The following is a 23,701-nucleotide window of genomic DNA, read 5'->3' as shown; positions in this document are numbered from 1 at the left end:
AAAGAGTAACATTCCTTCTCTTCCTTGTTTTACTGATGCTTGGAACAGACTCCTTCATATGGTGCTGATCAGATATTGAAGTTGTCACATTATGCTAACATCTTTCAGTTCCTTTACAATCCCCCTAATGGAGAATGGTGGACTATGAAAGAATGCAGTCCTTACCACATAAAATATTAATTTCAAACAACACCTTCCATTCCTACGGCTGGCAGAGAAGTGCCTACATACTTTTGCTCATGCTCAGGACAGGAGTCTTTCTAAACATTTCATAGCCTATGGCTGTGTACGGCTGGCCAGTTGTCTATAACCTTAGTCGCTTTACTCAAATCTGGTGAAGAAGTTTTCTTTCAGAGCTGACAGCAGGATGTAATGAAACTGGTTGTTTGCTATGACTACTAATCAAAAGTGGACATCTTGTGACTACGATAAGTGACAAGCCAAGTGGCTTCTTGCTACCCGGGATATAAGTTACTACACTTGGTGGTCACATACAACCAGACAATCACATGGTGGTGTAAGGACTTATGGTACACCCATAAGGTATGACATCAGTCAGTAGCTAGTCCCAGGTCTCATGCAAAAAGGGGAAACAAAAAACTGATTAATGAATGGGTGGCTGTGAATGTGTGGTCCAGCATCTCATAGATGTGAACAAAGTGTGCAACGTCCAGCTTGCAATATCCACTTAAGAGCATATGCCCAATCCTTGAAGCACTGCCTGGGCCGTAAAAAATAAAAAACAAAACAACCGTGAACACAACCCCCTCAAGGAGCATTCCGCCCCCTTACTGTACGGTCACAACATGGTTATTGCAAGCAAGGGCTGCGTGCATGTTTACTTATATAATCATTCGCCTGTGTGCCACTTATCCTTCCAACATATGCAATGAGGAGGACCCCTTCTCTCTGAACTCTGGAAGCCCCCATTACCGATGTCAGAACCAATATACATCATGGCACACAATGGTGGGTTGTGTGTTTTGTAAAAGTGATTTACCCAACCCCCCACTCATCTGCAATCCCCCCAAACCCCATTAGTAGCAAAGGGACTTGGGGCCACACTACATGACAGTAGTATAGCAACTAATTCGGCATGAAATTTTTAGTTTATTTTTACGATGCAGACTTTTTGTTCATTTATATCTCCTCAGTCTGATGTGGGACTTATTTTTTACATGCGGACTTAGCATTTTAACTTTCAGCATAAAACTTTAATAACTTATACATTACTCTGCTGCCTTATGTCATAAATAGTAGTCATTTATAGGCCACACTTGTTACTAACCTTACTCAAACTTTTAGTGCACTTTTATAAGTACAGTACGTCCAATTTCAATTCAATGTTACGAATACCATAATTGCTTTTCCTGTCACACTCACTCTGATGGAAGGATAAGTCTAATTACAGACAAGGGGGAATCGACAGGGCCGAGGTTTGTAAATGATGAGCAACTCTGACATCGCAGGGACGGTTGGTGCGGATGACTGAAACAGAAAACAAAGCAACAACCTCCAAAAGCTCAGGGAATAATCTCAAACATAGATAACGATGCAGAGAAATGTGAGTTAAAAAGTATATTGGTAAGTGGAGGTTTTTGGAAAATGGATCATCATATTTGGGAGCTTACAATATATACCAGTACAGTACGCTAATCCAGTACGCAAATCTGCAATGTTTGAACTGAAACAACGGGGCAAACCACAGGCAATAAAAATCTTGTCCACTGAACATCTAGCAAAGTACAGCACAAACAATAATAATAATAATGATCAGTCAACAGTCACATGCATAATTCACTGGGGTGTCTTTTAGGTGGCACAGGAGGCTTGCTGAGAAATCATGTTAGGAAATCACCACAGCCACAAAGAAGACAAGCCACTTTCATTGAACTAACACCAGACACTGTTCAACTAAGAGAAATATTGTACCAGCAGTCAAAGGCATAAAAAATAACCTGGGGAACCTTTCTATCTCAAAATTCTAGCAATTTACCTAGCTAACACTTACAGCAATCAATCTACTACCTCTGTGTATCTGTGTAATGCTCACCCATCTATCTGTGTGCTTGTCTATCTAGCAATCTATCTGCTATCTGTGTACGTGTGTAATATTTACATATCTGTGTACCTGCCTATATGGCAATCTATCTACTATGTGTATCTATGTAATGTTTCTGCACCAGTCTATCTGTGTACTTGTATGTCTTTCTGTCTATCAACCAGACAATGCTAAGTTGATGCAATAGCTTAGCAAGGAGACATGCTAATCATGATGTGCAATGGAAAGGATTCAAAACTATCTGCTAATGGTATACCTGGGGAATTTGCTTATTATACTACTCTTACTCTAACCTGGCATAAAATTACCATCTCAGCAATAGTTTATCAAGTAGAATGCTAGTAATGATGAAGTGCAATGGGAAGTATGTAGACCTGTAGTACTGTGTTATTCTACCACTGAGATACTGTACATGAAAAAAGCTGGTGAATGGACAAATCCTAGGCCAAGTTAAGGTGAAAGAACTATGACAACTGAGCACAGACTAACATAAATACATAAGTTCAAAATAAAGATCATTTTTATCCTTAGACTCCAGAATCACTCTCAGTTGAATAAACCCATCCAGTGTTAGTTGGAATAAAGACAGTTGCTTTCCCACTTACGAACATTTGAGCAACAAACTATCGTTGTTGACAGGATTAAAGACTTACCAGTATGAGTTTCTATTAGGCTTTGAAGTTAGTATCATTCCTATTGCCAGCCTGTTGGTGCCAGGGATTGATTCCTGGCAGTGCATCATCCTATCATCATTATCGTCATTGATTAGCAAGTAAAATGAGTACAGAATCTACGGTACATTTATTAACTGGCCTTGTATACTTTAGTGGTGGAATGATCTAGTTATGGAGCCTAGCACTGCTGCTGAGCATAATTATCATCATTAGGCATTATGATTACCAGCCCTAGCTTCTTTTCCCACCAAAGGATGGAATGAGGTATTCTCCGTAAAAATTTCGTAAGAAGGGGAGCAACTGTTAACAAACTCTGTCTGCCTCAACTTGGCTTAAAAGTGATTTGGAAAGGATGCAGTCACAATATTGCTATTCTTGTCTTACTATGCTTCTTTGCTTTGAGAATTAGGCTGCAAAGGACAAAAAAACTTCGCCAAGTCAAGGCAGACGAACCAAAAAATGTCTAACTCACATTTCAGAAGGGTGTTAGAAGCTGTTGTAGTACTGTAGTAGTAGTAGTTGAGATGAGGATAGATTAGGAAATGTGTTGCCTTGGGGAGCCTCTTCATGGCTGTCTGAAGTATTTCCCCCCATGTTAGAGGCCACTGTGTAATGACTGACAACACTAAGCCAGCTGCAGCACCCCCAGAATGGAAGCAGCAGAATTCCCAGTACAACAGCAGCAGCAGCAACTCCCCCAGTGCAGCAGCAGCAGCAGCTCCCCCAGTGCAGCAGCAGAAGCAGCACCCCCAGTGTTGCAGCAGAAGCAGCACCCCCAGTGTTGCAGCAGAAGCAGCACCCCCAGTGCTGCAGCAGAAGCAGCACCTCCAGTGCAGCAGCAGCAGCAGCAGCACTCCCAGCTCCACCAGTAGCAGGAACAGTTGGACACCAGCACAAGTAGTGAAGGTGGGCCCTGAAAATATGCCAAGTTTTTAGGAGATACTGTACTCTCAGGTCTGTTGAATAATTTAACCCTTTGTCTGTGGGGGAGTTCAATACAGATTTTAATTAACCCCTATATTATTGGTGCTGGAGTAGCACTATTAGGATGGAAGAGGGGGACGGGAGAGGGCTGCCTGATCCATTAAAAGTTCTCAAGCCCATCCCTATTCCCAAACAGAAGAATGGTGGACTACAGAAGGGTAGCTCTGCCTGCAGTCCACTGAGTTAATGTTCTGATGTGTCTAGGGTTCCAGCTACTACAAATACTATTACAGGAGACCTAAGATGTACTGATCCATTTTACATCATTTGTCTGGCTCAATTCCCTGTTATGCAAATGTCCCTCAGGTACTTCCTTCCCAGAATGGAAGATGGAGGACTACAGCAGATGGGCAACTTCATGCCTACAGACTACTGAGTTTCAGATGAGCCTGGAGCCACAATGACTACTATGGCTTGGGGAAAAGTGGCAATTCAACTTCAGAGGGAGAAATGGAACTTTAATAGGCTTCTATCTTTCTAACATAGTGTATTAAAATTATAATAATAATAACCAATAAAAATAATACTAATGTCTAAACCCTGACAGTCTTAATCCTGCATGGGGAGTGGGGGGATGCCAAGAACAAATTGCCTCAATGTTGTCCTCAGCCATCATGTTGTCCTCCCTCCATCTGACACCATTTATAAAAAGGGTAAAAATTGTACAAAGTAAACCTTGAGCCATACTATTTTTGGGATTTGCAGCTATTGTGAGCACAGCAACAGCAGGATGCACCTGCAGAAGGCAGCAGGTGTTTCTGAGTTGGCTGCTGAAATGTTGAAGGCCTCAAGAGACACAAGAGTGGGTTTAGTTACTGATCTGACAAATAAGATTATACATGAGTGTACTGTCCCAGATGACTGGCTGAAGAATGTTATTGGAAGGGTGATGCCACCTATGAAGGCAATGGAAAGAGTCCTAGAAGGTATGATTAGGGACAGTGAATACTGATAAGATGCAGAACAAAGTGTGCTTGCATTTAGTACAAACTTGCTGAACAGGATTCTCATGTTCTGTGAAAGTGCGAGCTGACAAATTTTATGTGCCTGTACTTCCATGTTAATTTCATTGGATAAAAAGTGAAATTAACAGGGGCCAAATTATATTTACCATAAGATGGGGCTTTTTGACTGACCTGGGGCAAATAGACTCAATTAAAGGTAATGAGACCCCATGTGGTCCAGACAATGTAAACAGGGTTATGCCGTATTAGACTTTTTCATATGGTACTATATTCTACAGTCATTAATTCATACTGCATATGAAATTTAGGGATACCTTGCTGAAAATAACTGAACTGTGATCAATTTTTCATTCCTGTTATTTTCACATTTTTTGGGGTTGTGATTTAAAACAATAAAGACAAGATTAACTGTGCAGTATTTTCCTCCGCTTTTCCCTTGGATACATAGTAACAAGCTGTCATTAATGTTTATCCACCTACCAAAGTAAGTTAGCTGCTTTCGTTTATAAAATACTATGATTTTAGACTAATGGGGCAATTTGATTCAGCCCCCTGGGGCAAATTGATTCAGCCCCCTGGGGCAATTTGATTCAGCCCCCTGGGGCAATTTGATTCAGCCCCCTGGGGCAATATGACTCAGCACCCTGGGGCACTCCGACTAGGCACTTTGAGGCAATTTACATGCTGCAACTTCATGAAGTACAGTAATCCCTCAATTATCCGATGTAATAGAGCCAAAAACATGTCCGCGTAGTGGCAATGTTTGGATATTGAGCAATATCCCACTACTATACCCAGACTCTACCTATACCCAACATCCAACCTATACCTAACCTAACTGTACAGTAAGTCTGCTTACTTTGGCAGCGCTTTCCGGTCATTCTGGCATATTTAGACATCAAAACACACATATGAATATCCAAAGTAATGCTAAACACCAAGAAAATCATTAAAATATATATATATATATATATACACTACTCTATGTACATCTAATTTGGCAACTGTTTTCAGGTCACTCTGCCATATTTAGACATCAAAACACACATAGGAATATCCATTTTTTTTTTTTTTTTTTTTTTTTTTTTTTATGTGTCCGACTCTGGGCATACGGTAGGCTTCACAGCCTGCTTCCAAGGCCCAGTAGTCCTTCTTCATACTATACACCTCTACATGTCACCACTTCGGTGCTAACACCCACCGTCTATACTGAATACATGCTAGGGCTGTCTCATACAGGACTGGTGTATTGGTATTAGCGAGGGTATTTTTCCGACACTTGGGGGGTCTTCTGGTAGATCAGTAAAGTCTGTTTTTTTTTTGTTTTTTTCCCCAAATCCTTAAACTGTTCCCTGCCCCAGCAAGAGTTTGAACCTGGGTCCGGTAGGACTGAAACCCACCTCTCTACCGACTGAGCTACCGCCTTACTGTTAAACATCATGAAAACCAAGGAAAAAAAAAAAAAAAACTGAATACCAAAAAACACCCTACCTATACGCTACTGTATGTACAGTACCCCTCCTAATTTTGACACTGTTTTCAGGTCAATCTGCCATATTTAGACATCAAAACACACATATGATTCTCCATATTAATGCTAAACACCAGGGAAACAATGCATCAACAACAAAGATCCACAAAAAACCTCAGGACAGTTGGAAAATCAGTTATCTGACACCAGTGATAATTGCTCCCGGGCACCCCCAAAATTTCATGGTCAAATAATGCTACCAAAAATTGGTTCAATTGGTATACGGTATATAAGTGGTATACCATCATCTTTGCTGGTGTTTATAAGATATGCTAATAAAAACAGAGGAAGCTGAGTGTAAAAGTACAGAAATGCAGTGATAATAAATAGTGTTCAAGAGTAAAACATATCTTCATATAACTTCCCACCATCCTTGTGTAAAATTTTGCCAGTACCTTCCTGGAGTAAAGCCCATGTCTAAATGCAGAAAATCATGAGCTTTCTCGTGGTCATTTGGGAATTTTGATACAACCAATAGTATTCAAATAACTCCCAAAAAAATTTATAAACTCACTAGTCAGTGCTATCAGTGCGAAGGAGGGAAGGGACTGAGGGTGTGAGGGGGGAGCCGAGAGGGTATGGAGGAGGGACGGGAAGGGAGGAAGAAGAGAGGCTGTGGGCAGGATTTCCTCTCTTCCGTCATGAGGCGGACAGACGCTTTTACTGTACAGTTACTCATGGCTTGTGGTCTGTTAGACCCACGGTGGCCATTTGGAAACAAAATTCCCAGTGATCAGACGACTTTGGATGTTTGGTAGAGAGGCGGACGGCCACTGTCACCAAACATGTACTCGTGGCTTGTGGTTTGTGTTCGATGCGTGGTGGCAGTTGGAAAAGACTTGGCGTGGTGGCGGGACGACTTTGGACATTCGATAAGAATGCATACGGACGTTTTGACACTGCTTGTGGGTTACAGTTGTATTACTCGGGCGTTGGAGGTTCGTTGGGAGTGATCAGACCAACAAGCGACTTTGACCATTCAGTAGGCTATAGGGGCAGATGGACATTTTAGCTCTGGTTGTAGGTCTGAAAGTAAAAATTTACCGAAATTTCTTGTACGGTACTTATGCCAAGGTAAATTACACATATTGGTGTCAAACTCTTTCACCCTTTCTCTCCCTCTCCCTATCGAACCTAATTTCCTCTAGACAGTACGCGCTGAGGGTGGGAAATTGTGAGGCAAAAACACCGACAATGCACAGAAGTACAATTCTACCAAAATCAACCAATAACAAACATAATGAATCAGTAAGTGAAATAAACTTGCCTACACTACTATATTAAATGAATGAAAAGCAGTTGATGAAAACAGGATGTTGCAATTCCAGGCTCATCTGGCTGTGAATTCACTAGATTACAAGAAACCAACCACTTCAACTGGCTGCTCTGAGGTCTTTTGTTGAGGTTATGTTGAAAGACTCAGTGCTGTGATAGTGTGGTGCAAGAAATGTGTTGCTTTGAGGGGGACTGCATAGCAATGTGGGCATTGTGGACCGTTAGTGATTTGTATTTTGTTGGTGGTGTGGCACGGAAGGGTGGTGGCCGCACTGCAATCTGGTTAGGAGTACTCGTGCTAGTCGGCTAAAGCTTCTGCACGGCTGAGGAGGCCATGTACTTACAGATGCATTTGTAAAATGTGGTGATGAGTGGGAGGCGGGGATGTTGTCAAGATCCTGTGTAGTCATGGGCAAGGAACCAAGGATGTATGAGATACTGTGAGAAATGGTAGCTAAATTAAAAATGAGAAAATGTAAATACTAATACATTTCCATTAAAAATAATAACAAAGAACTTGAAATCACAACAAAACAAAACAACAAAAATCAATAATACTCATGGCGCCAGAATACTCAATGGAGAATCAACATTACACTCAAGGGGCAAAAACAGTTCCACTTGTGCCCGGTGGACCAATCTACTGACTATACGAACGACCCGGGCATCTGATGGACCCACAACAGTATCATACAGAGGGAGCATTTTATGTGATGCGAGAGAGAGGTGTGGAAGTGGAGTGACAAAATTCATAAAACTTAAAGCATGATATGAACAACTAGACACCGACACACCCTGCAACCTCCTAGTAACACTATGGACGTGGGTGCTGCCCATGCGATGTGCTGCCTCAGTCACTTCTGGGTGAACTCCACTATCTGCTGAATCAAACACCACCAGATTCCCGTCTCCGGCCCGCCATAGCACAAATACATGGAGCCCACATGCTGGTAATGGCAGGCCCACCGCCCAAGGTCTCCTTGACCCAATCTCATTAAATAACACAATTCCTGACAATGGTTTTAAGACAAATGAACACCAATTTGCCGCTGTACTGATCTACCAGTATTTCTTCAAATGTGTAGCAGCAAGTATGTCCTGAATGTCTCTTATGCCCAACATCCGGACGCTCCAACCCACTGGGAGATAATCTGTTATCCCTTCACCATTCATTTTGAAAATACACAAATAACAATGTACGTTTAAAAATTTTGCCAAATAAAAGTGCACTTTCAAAATTATTTGGCAGCCTTAACTGCCAAACAACACACAAATTAACGCTCACATGAATATTCCACTATTACTACAGAGGGTCCGCACCGATATCAACATTGATGTGCCACCATTGTACAGGGAAAGAAGTAAACAAAGTGAAAGTAGTCTTAGAAACAATTTCAGTTTCTATAATGTATGTAATTAAGAACATATGGAAAAGTCGATCCAGAGCTCCATATGTGTAAAAGGATGACTCTGAACTAGAAAAGGAAAAATATGCTGGAAAATTTAAAACAACTGGGGAAGGTAGCCAACACATGTAATGACCACTACTATTCCCACTGTGCTACCATGTTGACCATCAGAGAAACATTTTAGTAAAAAATAAATAAATAAATAAATAAACTTTTGCTTACCTGTCACAAAATTAGCTGAGCAGATCCTGATATCCAAACCAGTAAAGCATAGGTGTCCTCTCTCCTCACTTAGTTTTTAAAGTATTTTCTCCCTGACTTCGGACTATCTTCGATAACCTGTAGAACTATATGTGTTTCGGCCTTTTCTGCCGTAACAACCGGGGACACTGATAGACCACACCAATTTTTCACAGAAATGAAGGGCAACTTGCTTTCCTTCTATAATGGCGGACGTCAGGCAGCAGGCTTGATGACGTCATGAGAAAAATCATCTGCAGAACGTCTTGGAAAAACTAAGATTATGACCAATACCATATAATATGCCTATTTTAATTGCAAATAGTTTGCTTATTAAAAAATATCAATTTTTGTCTATGTATCTTATCTATAAGTACTTTCTGAATCAGAAACATTACCCATCAATGGCATTTTGGAAGGAAAATCAACAATACATGATATGAGATAAACTAAACATCTCGTTTATTGGTGTGGATCACTGAGCTCTATAAAGCTCAGTGGTGTGGATATGGTTTTTCCTGAAATAACAATTATGGATTCGTTACTTGATCATGATTATAAAACATTACTAAACAGTCATTTTTAAGGATAATCATCACAAAATAATATCCTGGTGCTAGGCTTATACAGTAGGGATGTCAACAGCAGTCTTGACGCGAAGAGAAAACGAAAAAAGGACGCGGGTAAACTCTGCCATTTCAGTCCCATTAGCTATACTCTTCTTCTTCTTCTCCTTTCGGCTCTCCCCTTAGGGGTCGCCGCAGCAGATCATCCGTCTCCATCTTACTCTGCCTTCTGAATCTTCTTCTCTTACACCTACCACCCGCATGTCCTCCCTCACTACATCCATAAACCTTCTCTTTGGCCTTCCTCTCTTTCTCCTGCCTGGTAACTCCATTTCCAGCATCCTCCTCCCGACATACTCCTCATCCCTCCTCCGTACATGTCCAAACCATCTCAGTCTCGCCTCTCTAGCTTTGTCCCCAAACTGACTTACGTGAGCTGTCCCTCTAATATGTTCATTTCTAATTTTGTCCAACCTCGTCACTCCTAGTGAAAAACGCAACATCTTCAATTCTGCTACCTCCAACTGTGCCTCCTGTCTTTTTGTCAGTGGTACTGTCTCCATTCCGTACAACATGGCTGGCGTTACTACAGTCTTATAAACTTTCCCTTTCATTTCTGCAGAGACCCTTCTGTCACAGATCACTCTTGTCACCTTTCTCCACCCACTCCATCCCGCCTGCACTCTCATTTTTATCTTCCTACCACACTCTCCGTTACTTTGTATAGTTGACCCCAAGTATTTGAATTTATCTACCTTTGCCACCTCTACCCCTTGCAGCCTCACGGTTCCCCTGTCATCTCTCTCATTTACACACATGTACTGAGTCTTGCGTCTGCTTACTTTCATTCCCCTTCTCTCCAGTGCATATCTCCATCTCTCAAGCTCTGCCTCAGCTTCCTCCCGGCTCCCACTACATATCACAATGTCGTCCGCAAACATCATTGTCCACGGAGGCTCCAGTCTAATCTCATCTGTCAATCTGTCCATCCCCATTGCAAACAAGAAGGGACTCAAAGTCGATCCTTAATGCAATCCCACCTCCACCTTGAAACCCTCAGTCATTCCTACTACACATCTCACTGCTGTTACACTATCCTCGTACATGTCCTTCACCACCGTCACGTACTTCTCTGCCACTCCTGACTTTCTCATACAGTACCACAGTTCCTTAGCTTTACTCTTATTTGACCAAATAATAGGAGGTGGAAGACTGCCTTAGTTCGTCTTAGAATTGGTTATACTAGACTTACCCACTCCTATTTGATGTCTGGTGACCACCCTCCCCTCTGTACTCATTGCAATACCATCCTCTCCGTACGCCTGTTTTCCTTTCTTGTCCTCTTTCCGCTCTACAGCGACGTATTTCTTTTCCTTTCTTGTCTCACCCCCAAAGTCCCCACCTTCTTGCAGACTTCCTCCGAGAATCACCGTATTTTTCCTTCCATAATATCATGTCCTTCCTGACCTCTATTGGTCTTCTTACCGACATCTAATTCTGTTCCCTACTTCAGTAGCCCCATCTGATTATGATACTTCTTCCACTAACCCATTTCTTTCACCACGCCACGTCTGTGCTCCCGGCCCGTCCAGCGTACACAACTTGTAGCCGATGATCCGGCGTTGTGATAGATTTTGGCACTAGGTTCACATTGCTCTTCTTCTATTTGACCTTGTAGCGCTACTTTTATCACTGTTATTATCATTCTTCCATTTCAAGTGAAGTGAACTGTTGTGTTACTGCTAATGTGATGTGACAAGTTTTAAAAGTATTTATTTATTTTTTTTAATATGTGGCTCAAGATTGTAGTGCCATTTGGACGTGTGTGGCAAAACCATCCATAAATACAGAGAAATGTATGATTAAATAGCAACAGGCTTTGGGGCACTACGCGCCTTCTGCATGAATCCTGTAGAAAAAACAATTAGGTAAAAACAATTTGGCAAGAGCATAGGTAAACTAGCCAGACACTAATACAGAATAAGTTAAACAATCACCTCAAGACCCATGAACATAAATTTAACTTTCTTAACCCTTCTTCCTCAGCGATTTTTTTTTTTCTGCGCACTACGACCTCATCTACTCACCACCACCACCACCATAATCATCATCATCACATCACAACCACCACCACCACCATCATCATCATCATCACCACCACCACCTTCATTACATGATCATGATTATAAAACATTACTAAACAGTCATCACCATACCATCATCATCACAATTATTAACATCACCATTACTATCATCATCACCATCATAATCATAACTATCATCACTTTATCGCAATCATCACTGTAATTACTATCATCACCATCACTATTATTACAATCATCATCATCATCATCACTATTGTTACTAACATCATCATCACTATCATTACTATCATCATCATCACCATCATTGCTGTCATCATCACTATCATTACTGCTATCATCATCATCATCATCATCACTATTATGACCGTCATCATCATCATTACTATCAATACTACTATCATCATCATCATCATCACTATTATTACAATCATCATCATCATCATTACTGAGGGGGCCATTGGCAATTGTGGTGATACCGTAGCTACTGATGATGGCTTTAATGGTGGTGATAATAACAGGTGCTTTCAGTAAATGTAACTGTGTGTGTGTGTGTGTGTGTGTAGTACTGGTGACCGTGGGGGTGGTGATGATACAGCAGTTATGGGGTCCCGTAAAATGGATGATTCGCCAACGGTTAAAGTAAACGGTAAATCTCAGCTCTTCAGTTACGCTTACCAGTCTCTAGTTCCAAAAATGAAAATCAAGATCCAAACACGCTTACAGTTAACTCTATGTCGTAAGTCTGATTTGTTTCTGGAAAGAGAGATAAAGAAGTGTTGGTTATATTTTCCATGTTTCTGTTACGAGAGGATTATTAACGTAAAAAGTATGTTTATTTTAATATTATTTAAGAGAGGAGCAGAGTCCACAGTCTTTCCATGTCTGTAATTTTTCCTCTAAAAACAAAATACAAGTTACGACATGGAATCCATTGCACATATCTTTGAGAATCCCCCCTCCTCCCAAGTTGGCAGGGTGAATTACTGAATGGAAAGGAGGAAGGAAGCAAGGGAGGGTGGAAGGGTAGGATGAAAGGATGAAGAAAACTGTAGGATAAGTAGAAGGGCAATGGATGAGGAAGGAAGGAAGGAAGGAAGGAAAGAAGGAAGGATGGAAGGTAGGATGGAAGGGAGGAAAGGAAGAAGGAAGGAAGGAAGGAAGGAAAGGAGGGAGGGAGATAATGAGAAAGTAGGGAAGAAGGGCAGTGGGGGATAGCGAAGATAAGAGTTACACTGCCTTCTGCGAACATTTAAGATGAGAGAGAGAGAGAGAGGGGGGGAGGGAAAGGTATGTAGTCCAACCCTGTGTTATAATTCGTCTCGGTGCTTTAACACAATACTGGCAGAGGTGACGTGTTATGGGAGTAATCAGCACAGTCACATCACCGTGCTGCCCTGAGAACTTCACACCCTCCTGACACACACACACACACACACACACACACACACACACACACACACACACACACACACACACACACTCACACTTCATTTAGGTCTCCTCTCTCTGTAGCTTTATTTTTCCACTAAGCCACATACCAACTCTCCCATCGTCGATCACAACCACCCACTGGACCCCCTCCCCCGCCCAGGCAGCCTCCATCCCCTCTGCTACTTGTATTGGTTGGGACGTGAGTCGCTAGGCGTGACGTTGATTACATTGGGGAGCGTCTCTCTCTCTCTCTCTCTCTCTCTCTCTAAATGTATGTGTGTCTGTGTGTGTGTGTGTTTTAGGCTTTAAAATCTGTACTTTCAATACTGACATTCCATAATATTCGGTAGATATACAACTAAAAGTACTACCCGGCGTTGCTCGAGTTACCAAAATTACGGACATTTTCTTGGGGGATTCGGGGTCTGCGCCCCCTCCCCCTACAAGCACACTCATATTTCGCTCATTGTACTTAGGCAGAGATTTCAGACATATTTGTAGCTTATTTCCCGTAGCTTAGTGATAAAACAAGACAAGACTACAGCTTGATATCCTCTCCATAACACTTTCTCACTATCATAACATTCTCCTGTTAAATCTCATTACAGCACATCATTGTAGAAGGCAGGATGGCAGTTTTTCGCCTAGCTGACGCGAACAGAGTATAGTTCCTATGGTTTTCATGATGCACTTCAACTTGTGTCTATTTTACACACATACCGGTACGGAATTTCACCTATGTACCTTGAAAACTGTGGAAATCATCTCAGAGTTCGTGGATGAGGGCTGCACCCCTCCGGCCCCCCAAGAACCTCCAAACAAAAATTCTGTAGCGTGTATTTATAACCTGACTGAGCCTGTAAGTACACCTATACACAATTCCACTCCTATATCGTGAAAATTGTGGATATTTTCTTGTCGAGTCTGGATTAGGACTGGCGGGCTGTACCTTCTCCCTTCGAACATTCAAACGTGTCAGTGGTATAGGTTAATTACTCTCGCCGTTGTCTATGGCTATGAGAGGGTGCAGAATCAGGAAGAAGAAATGTATGGACGAATGGTATAGAAGAAAGGAATGAAGAGGAATTGTATGGAAGAATGGAATGAAGAAGAATTGTATGGAAGAATGGTATAGAAGAAAGGAATGAAGAACTGTATGGAAGAATGGTATAGAAGAACTGTATGGAATAATGGTATAGAAGAAGAACTGTATGAAAGAATGGTATAGAGGAACGGAATGAAGAAGAATTGTATGGAAGAATGGTATAGCAGAAAGGAATGAAGAAGAACTGTATGGAAGAATGGTATAGCAGAAAGGAATGAAGTAGAATTGTATGGAAGAAGAATGGTATAGAAGAAGAACTGTATGGAAGAATGAAAGGAATCGAAAGAGAAGAGTATGGAAAAAAAATAGTATGGAAGAACAGTACAGAAGATGTTGAGGATGAAAGAGGTAAGGAAACACTATGGAAATTGGGTATGGAAGAAGTAAGGAAGAAAGAGAGTATGGAGGAGACTGAGTTTGGAATAAGTACGAAAGGAGTAGCAAAGGTTTGAAGGAAAGTGAGTACAGGAGATGGGGTAGAATGTAGGAAGAAACAGAGTGGAGGAGGAGGAGGAGGAGGAGGAATTGTATATGGTAGGGCATGTGTACTGCGCCGTTACACCCTACTTCCTGCCCTATGTACACCTTAATAGAAAAAGAAAGATCAAACAGATATCAGTCTCGGTGTGTGTGTGCGGGGATTTGGCTGTGACTGTTCTCTCGTGTGCGTTTTTTCGTGTGTAACAGAGCGTGGAGGAATATGCTTATGTAGGCATGACTGTCCAAATCTGACTTTTCATCATCATCATCATCATCATCATCATATTATTATTATTATTATTATTATTATTATTGTTATTATTATCTTCATCATGACCATCGTCATTACCACTGCTGCTGCTGCTACTACTACTACTACTACTACCACTACTGTCATCATTATCATAGGCAAATTCATTTCTTATACTCACATGATGTGTGTGTGTGTGTGTGTGTGTGTGTGTGTGTGCTGGCAACCCCTCAACCACAAGAAGACATACACAAGCGGCTCCGTTAATCGCTGTGAGGAACACCTGGCCACAAAACATACGTGTGTGTGTGTGTGTGTGTGTGTGTGTGTGTGTGTGTGTGTGTGTGTGTGTGTGTGTGTGTGTGTGAGAGAGAGAGAGAGAGAGAGAGAGAGAGAGAGAGAGAGAGAGAGAGAGAGATGATGTGAGGGAGTGGGTGATACATGTGAGGGAGGCGGAGGATTAGAGCAGCATGGATTGTTGTAGGGCTGAGGGAGGGTGGGGGGCTAGGAGACGGGGAGAAGGAGGGAGCTTGAGGAGGCAGTCACAGAGCTCCCCCGAAACTCACTCATACCTGCCACAGACGCCACAGAGCTAGGGCAGCCCACACACTCCCCTACCTACCTCTGCCACAACTACCACACCCTCATAAGCAGCTCCAAGTATCATTTCTGCCAAAACAACAACAACAGCAACAACTACTACTACTGCTACTACTTTCTTACGCAGCTACAACCATTACTACCATCGTGTGCTTTGGTGTATACTCATCTGTGTCACAACTAGCATAACTTATCTTCCTACACTGCCATAAGTATCATCGTAGTGTGTTTAAAGTGACCCTCTCGTCACAAATACCATCACACGGCTGCCTTCTTATTATTTTTGGAAACAGTCGGGTATATATGCCTAACTTGGACGACTCATACAACTTGGGGATCCTTTACCATCATTAAGTGTTGACGAACAGAACACTTAAATTACTACTCAACAGAATGACCTCACAAACAAAAAGGTAAGTGTTAAGTAAATGGTAGTGATATTAACTGCAACCCCAAGCTCTTTTGAATGTGAACCCGGTGGACTGCAGGTCAAAGTTATCTTTCTTTTACATTCCACCATCCTCCTTTCAGGGGATAGAGCGAGAGATGGGGAACGTTTGTATTACTAGACAGCAAATCCACCCGGTTATATCAGTGCCACCACATGAAGGCGTCCCTCTCCAGCACGGATAACCTGTAGTTAAGATAAATATTTCCATACCTTACAGACCTACTATAGGTGAATCGCAGTGGCGTCTGGAGTTATCTGTTTTATATGCAACACTGTGGCATTATTACTTCCTCCACAACAATAAAGTTGTTTAATAAATTTATACTTTATTCCCAATGGTAAGATTAGCAGTAGCATTCTTTAACCTCGTCACTGAAACAGGCGTCCCACAAGGAAAAGAAAATGTCTTGAAATAATGGGGATGCAAAAAAAAGTCTCCTTAATTCAGCATTTACCTGTCCTAAGAGTGTGTACTTCTTGCCACTCCTGCAGACTGGTTCTGGTGATGGTGGTAGGCCTGGCCTGTGTACCAGCTGTTCAGCCTCGCAGTGAAGATGGCCACACACCACCACACCCACACCCCCACGCCCGCACAGTACGACAGCTACACCGTATCCTTGACCCATTCGGTGAGTGGACAGTCAGAGAGACAAATAGACAGATAGACAGGTAGGCTGACGGACAGAAATACAGACAGACAGACACAGATGTGTGTGTGTGTGTGTGTGTGTGTGTGTGTGTGTGTGTGTGTGTGTGTGTGTGTGTGTGTGTGTGTGTGTGTGTGTGTGTGTGTGTGTGTGTGTGTGTGTGAGTAAAGACATACAGACAACCAGACAGACAGGTAGGCAGGCTGAAATAGACACAGGTATATATATATATATATATATATATATATATATATATATATATATATATATATATATATATATATATATATCCCACCATCTCCCTGACCACCTAACCACTAATTCCCGCCACAGGTCTGCTGGGTAAGGCCGGGGAGGCTGTGAGCGGAGCAGTGGAGGACCTTGGCAAGAGGCTGGACGAAGGGGCACAGCACATGGGTCGCGTCGTGCAGCAGGGGGCAGCAACGCTAGACTCAGCATTCAAGAGTCACGTGCAGCAGGTGAGGCCAAGGTTACGTGAGGTGAGGTGAGGTGAGATGAGATGAGATGAGCTGAGAAGAGATGATGTAAGGTTTGGTTAGGATAGGTTAGGTTAGGTTAGGTTAGTTCACAGTAACGGTATTATATTCTTATCCCTCCGGGTAGTGAAGTGCGTATAATTGAATAACAGAATATGTCGATTTTGTGAAGCGATAAACTAAGTGCTGTACTGTACTGATTCCCTGCCATGAGAAATCTGGTGGGTTGGAGCACACACAATCGATCGTGGGAGTCCAGGGTTCAGTCCCACTCAAGGGTCATTAGCTGATACCAGGAAGGAGGTCTATTCGCAAAGTTCTGTACGCTTCAAGAGTCATAAAAAAGGGAAGAACGCCTTACAATATCTTCATAAGGGGAGTGAACGGCGGAAAACTGCACCACGTCGCGATTGTTTTACCCTACCTCACGTCAACCTAAGGTGGGAGAAAGACGTCTGGGTGATACCGATAATGATGATGATTAACCCATTCCAGCCCCACCACATTTCCCTTCCCCTGACTCTGCAGCCACACCTTTTCCCCTTCCTCAGGTACAGGCGGGTCTGGAGGAGGCGGGTAAGGTGGCAAATATAGTTGGCGAGGACCTGGTGGACTCCGTATCCTCCCTCGTCAGCAACCACCTGCAGGGACCCGACGAGGAAGAGGACGAAGCCATGCGACGTGAGGGAGGCGGGGGTGCGGCGAGGAGGGAGGGCATAATCGACGGGTTCTTCAGGATGTTTGGGATCAACTCATCACAAGTCGGACTCATGGCGCTCAACGTCCTTATCTTTTTGGCGGAAATGGTGAGTTGAAGGAAGGCGTGGTGATATTCTGATGATTCGCAAGGGTGTGGTGAAGATGTGATTGTGTAGAGACTGTGGTGAGAATGTGATGGTTGTGGTGTGAGGTAAAGATGTGGTGACTGGTGGCTGTGTTGTGTGGGTGGCGAAGGTGTGATTGTGGTGAGGTTGTGGTGAGTGTAGGGACTGCGCAGGTGTGGTAACTGTGGTGAAGATGTGGTGACTATGGTGAAAGTGTGAGGACCATGATGACACTGTAGTGACTGTGGTGAGAGGTGAAGTGGTATTTTGAGAGGAAGGACAGGACGAAATGAATGCAGAATTTTCCCCTGTGTGTATTTCTTGCTACAAAAATAGTTTACCAGAAAATGAGTCCTACTTAAGACGAGAAAATATATCGTAACTCTGTTGGTGAATCTGCCTCCAGGTGGATATGGTGAGTGTGTGGTGATTAGGGTGAAGGTATGGTGATGGTGCGATGAGTGTGGTTGTGGGGTTTTGTTTATTATTCTGGCAATGGTGGTGAGATTTTTGAGGTGTGGTGAAGGTGTGGTGGTGACCAACGACTGTGGTGAGGGTGTGGTGATTATGGTGAGGGAATGATAAGGATGTGGTGACTGTTGTAAAGATTCAATTCATTCTGGTAACATTGGTAGGTAGGTACGTACGTACGTAGGTAGAGAGAGAGAGAGAGAGAGAGAGAGAGAGAGAGAGACCAACATTACATCTATCTCACGGTCACCTTTCATGCATCTCCCGTTAATCAGAGATAACTGTGTGTTTGCATGACGGATACCATGTGCTGACGTCCCTGGCTGACTGCATGACCGCCTGTGTGTGTAGACCGCGTACATGGGGTGTCTGTGTGCTCATTTGTCGTGTGTGTACTCTTGTGTGCACTCCAAAAGGCTCTGTGTACTTGGAAGTGTTCAGTACCGCTATGGTGTCTGCGTCATTGTATCTTTGTGTGTGTGTGTACCGTAATCACGTTTATATCTGTGCTCGGTGTGTAGGCCTATGTGACCAAGTATCTATGAGCAACACTAACTACAATAAAAAATAAAGCCAATAAATATACAGCACTCCTCATAACTGTCTCTCCTGCCATTAACCCTTGCCGCACCATAACTCAGCCCCATTCGTCACGATTCAGATCACTTCGTCCCTGATCGGCGAGGACCTGAACGAAATCCCTGAGGCGAGAGAAGGAGAGACATCTGTTCTATCGTGGTTCCTCAGCGGGAGTCCAAGCAAGGTGGGTAGTGGTGGTGGTGGTGGTGGCGGATGGCTGTGGTGGTCTGGGCAGCTATGGTGACAGAAGTACTAGTTTTTATTTTTTTAACCTTAACCTTGCCAAAATTTTCGTTCTCTTGGAGCTTATTTCATGTAGAAAAAGACAACACCAAGGCTCTACATCCTGTCCATAGCACTTATTCGTGACTAGCATCACATTCTAGTATTTTTCTGTTGTTAAAACTCAGCCTTCAAATGGAAAGATTGCAATTTTAGGCCAAGATGAAACAAAAAGAGAATAGTAAAAGCGACTGAGCCTAAAATAATGGTGACGATTACTCTGACACACGTAAAAATAACTAATACAACACACATCCACTCTGACATGCATTACTCAGTGATCAGTACAGACACCCCTGTTCAATTAGTACATAGCGAACATGTGAGGTAATAAACTGTGGCTACCACTCTCCTATCGAGCAAATTGGTCCTGCAGTGAATCGCATACAGACTGACGCAGATACAGTTATATAATACTAAAGTTTCCTCTCAGACAAAAGAAATGGTGACCTTCATATATTTGTTGCTCGAAGTTTTACAGATGACAACTTTTTATTCTGTCTACGGAATGACTTTTTATTCTGTCTACGGTTATTACAACTGCAATAACATCATTAAGGGCAATGCAGCAGGAAATGAAATAAGCAGACATGTAAAATAAGTGCCGGATGGCTGCCAGAAGCGGACATTGACGTAAAGGTAACGGGGATCGTCTCACACCTGGCGCACTTCTCTCTTCTCTCCACCGTTATCTAGTCTCTTCTTCCTTCTCTCTCTTGGTTTTCCGTTCCCTCACTACCTACTCTCAGTTTTGCTCTCTTCTTTCCCTTGGTTTTCCTCTTGTCCATTCCCTCTAGTCTACCTACCTTCCACGTTTTAGTCATCTCTTTCCTGTTTCCTTCATTTCCGGCTCTCTACGTCTGCTTAAGTTTCCTCTCGTTATCTCCTTACTTCTCTCATTATTTCCTCTCGTTCACTTCTTACTTCTGTGCCTTGCTTTTCCTCAGTCCACTCTCCATATTATATCATCCACGTTTGACTTTTCCAGTTTCATAGTTTCCTGCATTTTCTACTCTGCATAAATTATACTGTCGATATCTACCTACTTCTTCCTGTATTTTATATCCATCTATCTATCTATCTATCTATCTATCTATATACACCGTTCTTTTCATCTCTCATTGACACATTTTCTCTCTCATCTGTCATCCGCCTTTTAGTGATCTTTGTTTCTTCATAAACACCGTCTTAAATGCATCAGTTAAAATGGTGGCGAGAAGTGGCAACCGTGAGTGTCAGCTGATCACATGTAAATAAAGCCATGTGCTCGATTATCCCCTCGCTCGCCTAACAGTAGTGGCTTCACCACTGTCTTGAAACGCCTGAAGACATTAGTTACGGTGGTTTTAACATGAGCGGAGACACGTTATATTTCTCACAGGTGGACAGGCATGAGGAGTTTTTGTGTATCTTGGCGGCTACTTGCTAACTGACGGACTCTCTCTAGGGAATCACCGCTTTACAGTTACTTTGATGGCACTTACTCTGGCTTTAGTTCCTTGGTATAATGGTGCTTTGTTCCACACCATAACCTCCCCCAATAAACACAATATTAAGGCATGGGTATAATTCTGTGACTTCCCTCTGAAGCATAATGTACCGTTCTCACTACTGAATAACTATTTCCACTTAAACGTTTCAGGATGGCACTTCCTCTGAGACATGTAGATTTTATTTTTTTATTCGTTCATCGCAATAAATCACAACTCTAATCCACTGGCATACTTCTTATTCAGTTGCAAAGTGAAAAACAGATTTAAAAAAAAAAAAAAAAAAAGGTGCTGAAAGATTTATCTACGGAAATACTATCATACTTCGCCTGGTGGTGTAGTAGGATAAAGCACAGAACAGGGTCAAGGTTCAGGTGCTGTACGCATCGGTTCTAGTCCTAGAGACGCGGTCAGAGGTTTTCGGTCATTTAATGGCACAGAAGGGCGTAGGCCAGTCACCCTTAAAATGACCGTCGTAGCGTCGCCTGGAGCCCTTACACCTCGCAGGGGGTAATACGGACATTATTACCATTTTTTTATCAGTTTGTAGCTAGATCAGTCACTATTGAGAGTAACTGCACACTGACCCAGTACTAAAAGCTGATTCTTGGCTGATAATCTGTGCTCTCATCATCAAATAAGGTTTTATTTGTATCATAAAGCAGTGAAATGTTTAGGTTGGTTACTTTAATAAATGTAACACAGCTCTGTTGTGATCAGATTTACATATTAATATAATGATAATATAAATGACAATACGATTATACTGTTTCCATGTAAAGAAACACGCGAATCTAGCATGACTAGCATGATTCCGTATAAGTCGTTCTAATCGTTTAGTTATGCAGACGATCGCTTCCAGCACTCTGTTGAGATGCATAGGAAGCTCTGGGACGACAACCATGAGAAGCGCACAATATCTAAAAACAGCCTTATGGTGAAGGGTGAAGGGTTTCCTTGACTGGGGTTCAGTGTGAGGGTATGGGAATCCAGTAACCGTTATAATGTGTAATTGCTGATGAAAACGTTTCAGAATGACGCCACCTTATATATCTACCTACACGCTTTATTTCTACCGATTGGTCATTAGAGCCCTGACTTACTGATATTCCTTACAAACTAATCTTTAAAATATTCTTCAGATCGACGCCATGTTGCGGGAAGCCCAGGACCCCGCTCTGCCCCGCTCCATCATCGAGAAGCTGCAGCGAGCCACGGGTGACGACACCGCCTGCGTCCAGCTGCTGGTGTGTAAGCTGTCCCCGGTGGTGTGGGGCCTCCAGCGTACCGTCAAGGACAACACTCACGCCAGGGCACTGCATCCAGACAAACCACAGCTAGGCATCCTACAGGTACTGACGCTGTATTCTTTCTTTTTTTTTCTTTTTTTTTTTTCCCACAGCTAGAGACAAGTTTAATACATTAATAAGGTGACAGAAGGAACATACAACTTGTCATCAGAGTGTATGGGGATCACTACTAAGCTGCGACTGACGATTTATACAATATTACTCTGGCTAGCGAAACAGACAATTTTGGCTGTCACAGGGGAAGCCTCACGTCATCCACGGGTGAAAAATTTGTCTCGGATCGTTCCTAAACAGCGGCTGATGACGTGCTTAATTTACTGCAGTGTATGTGCCAGTTTCAGTCCAAAAATACATACATACACACATACATACATAGAAGCCGATACCATTGGAAAAGCTACGCCTTTGTTGCTCATGCGTCGTCATAATGAAGTGGAAAACGAGAAACAATATATATTTCAGTAGTTGCAAAATGATCTCACTTTATACATGAGCGGTTACTTTTGACTCTTAATGGCATATCAGGTGTGTGTGTGTGTGTGTGTGTGAGAGAGAGAGAGAGAGAGAGAGAATTTTTCGCAATTTTCACCCACTACATTACTGAGCACAGTAATATTATAACCTAATATCCCCATCATCCTAATATTGCTTACTTCTATTCCCCCGTCTCCCTCCACAGACGCTCTACAATGCACTTCCGCCCCTCAACGATTTCGTCACCTTCTCGGAGTCCTGCGAGAAACAGTTCCCAGTATGTCCGCTCATCCACCTCGCCGAGCTTGGTTTGTGAGCTTTACATAACTGGATCACTTCTTGGAGGAACAAAAAGCTTCAAGATGTCTTCCATCATCTCATTGGACAGCCACGAGTATCATAATTCGTTTGTAATAATTTGTAACTCCAGTATTTTCAAGGTTTATATGCATACACACTGGGCATAATGGTTTGAGGTAATGAATGGGTATTTAACTACATAATGTTATATATTTCATGTTTCAGTTTTCGTAGTGTTATGGAATATTTATGCGCATAACTTATAAATTCTTTAGTGTACGTAACGAGTACTACATTTTCTTTGGTTAGGGGGTCATGTTGATCTTCAAAGAAAACGAAGATACTAAAGGTAAAGCTAACCATAAGTGTACAAGTAAATTTCACCCAAGAAAGGCATCTTACAATAGATATTTAAAGTGCAAAACGATGATACAACAGTGATTATTTCTCACATCCCCGTCCATCCTTAGGTCTACGGATAACAACCTAACTAATTATGATATGTTGTTATACCATCCTCTCCTTCATGTATCTTTAGTTACATATCAAACGTGGAAAGACTTCAAGTACAAATCAATCTTACCATAAAATTCAGTTATACCGTAATTAAGCATTCGAACAGCGGGACTTTCTAAACAAGTAACTTATTATTACATCGTAAATTTTGGAGGAATAGTTCAGGCAAGACATTTATTTACT

The 23,701-nt window shown here is 42.3% G+C and overlaps 1 protein-coding gene across 1 annotated transcript; it reads left to right on the top strand.

The window, feature by feature from the left end:
• The first annotated feature begins 16,070 nt into the window (after positions 1-16,070).
• LOC145417860 (uncharacterized) lies at positions 16,071-23,018 on the top strand. Its single transcript, XM_080286479.1, has 7 exons — positions 16,071-16,090; positions 16,621-16,757; positions 17,109-17,254; positions 17,824-18,078; positions 19,229-19,330; positions 22,061-22,270; positions 22,908-23,018. The coding sequence occupies exons 1-7, from the start codon at positions 16,071-16,073 to the stop codon at positions 23,016-23,018; spliced, it is 981 nt and encodes a 326-aa protein (XP_080142605.1).
• The last annotated feature ends 683 nt before the right edge of the window (positions 23,019-23,701 follow it).

The sequence above is a fragment of the Coenobita brevimanus genome, chromosome 111 (genome assembly GCF_032717465.1).
Source record: "Coenobita brevimanus isolate Jiangsu-jjx chromosome 111, ASM3271746v2, whole genome shotgun sequence".
Classification (NCBI taxonomy): domain Eukaryota; kingdom Metazoa; phylum Arthropoda; class Malacostraca; order Decapoda; family Coenobitidae; genus Coenobita; species Coenobita brevimanus.
This window is presented reverse-complemented; position numbering and strand designations above follow the sequence as displayed.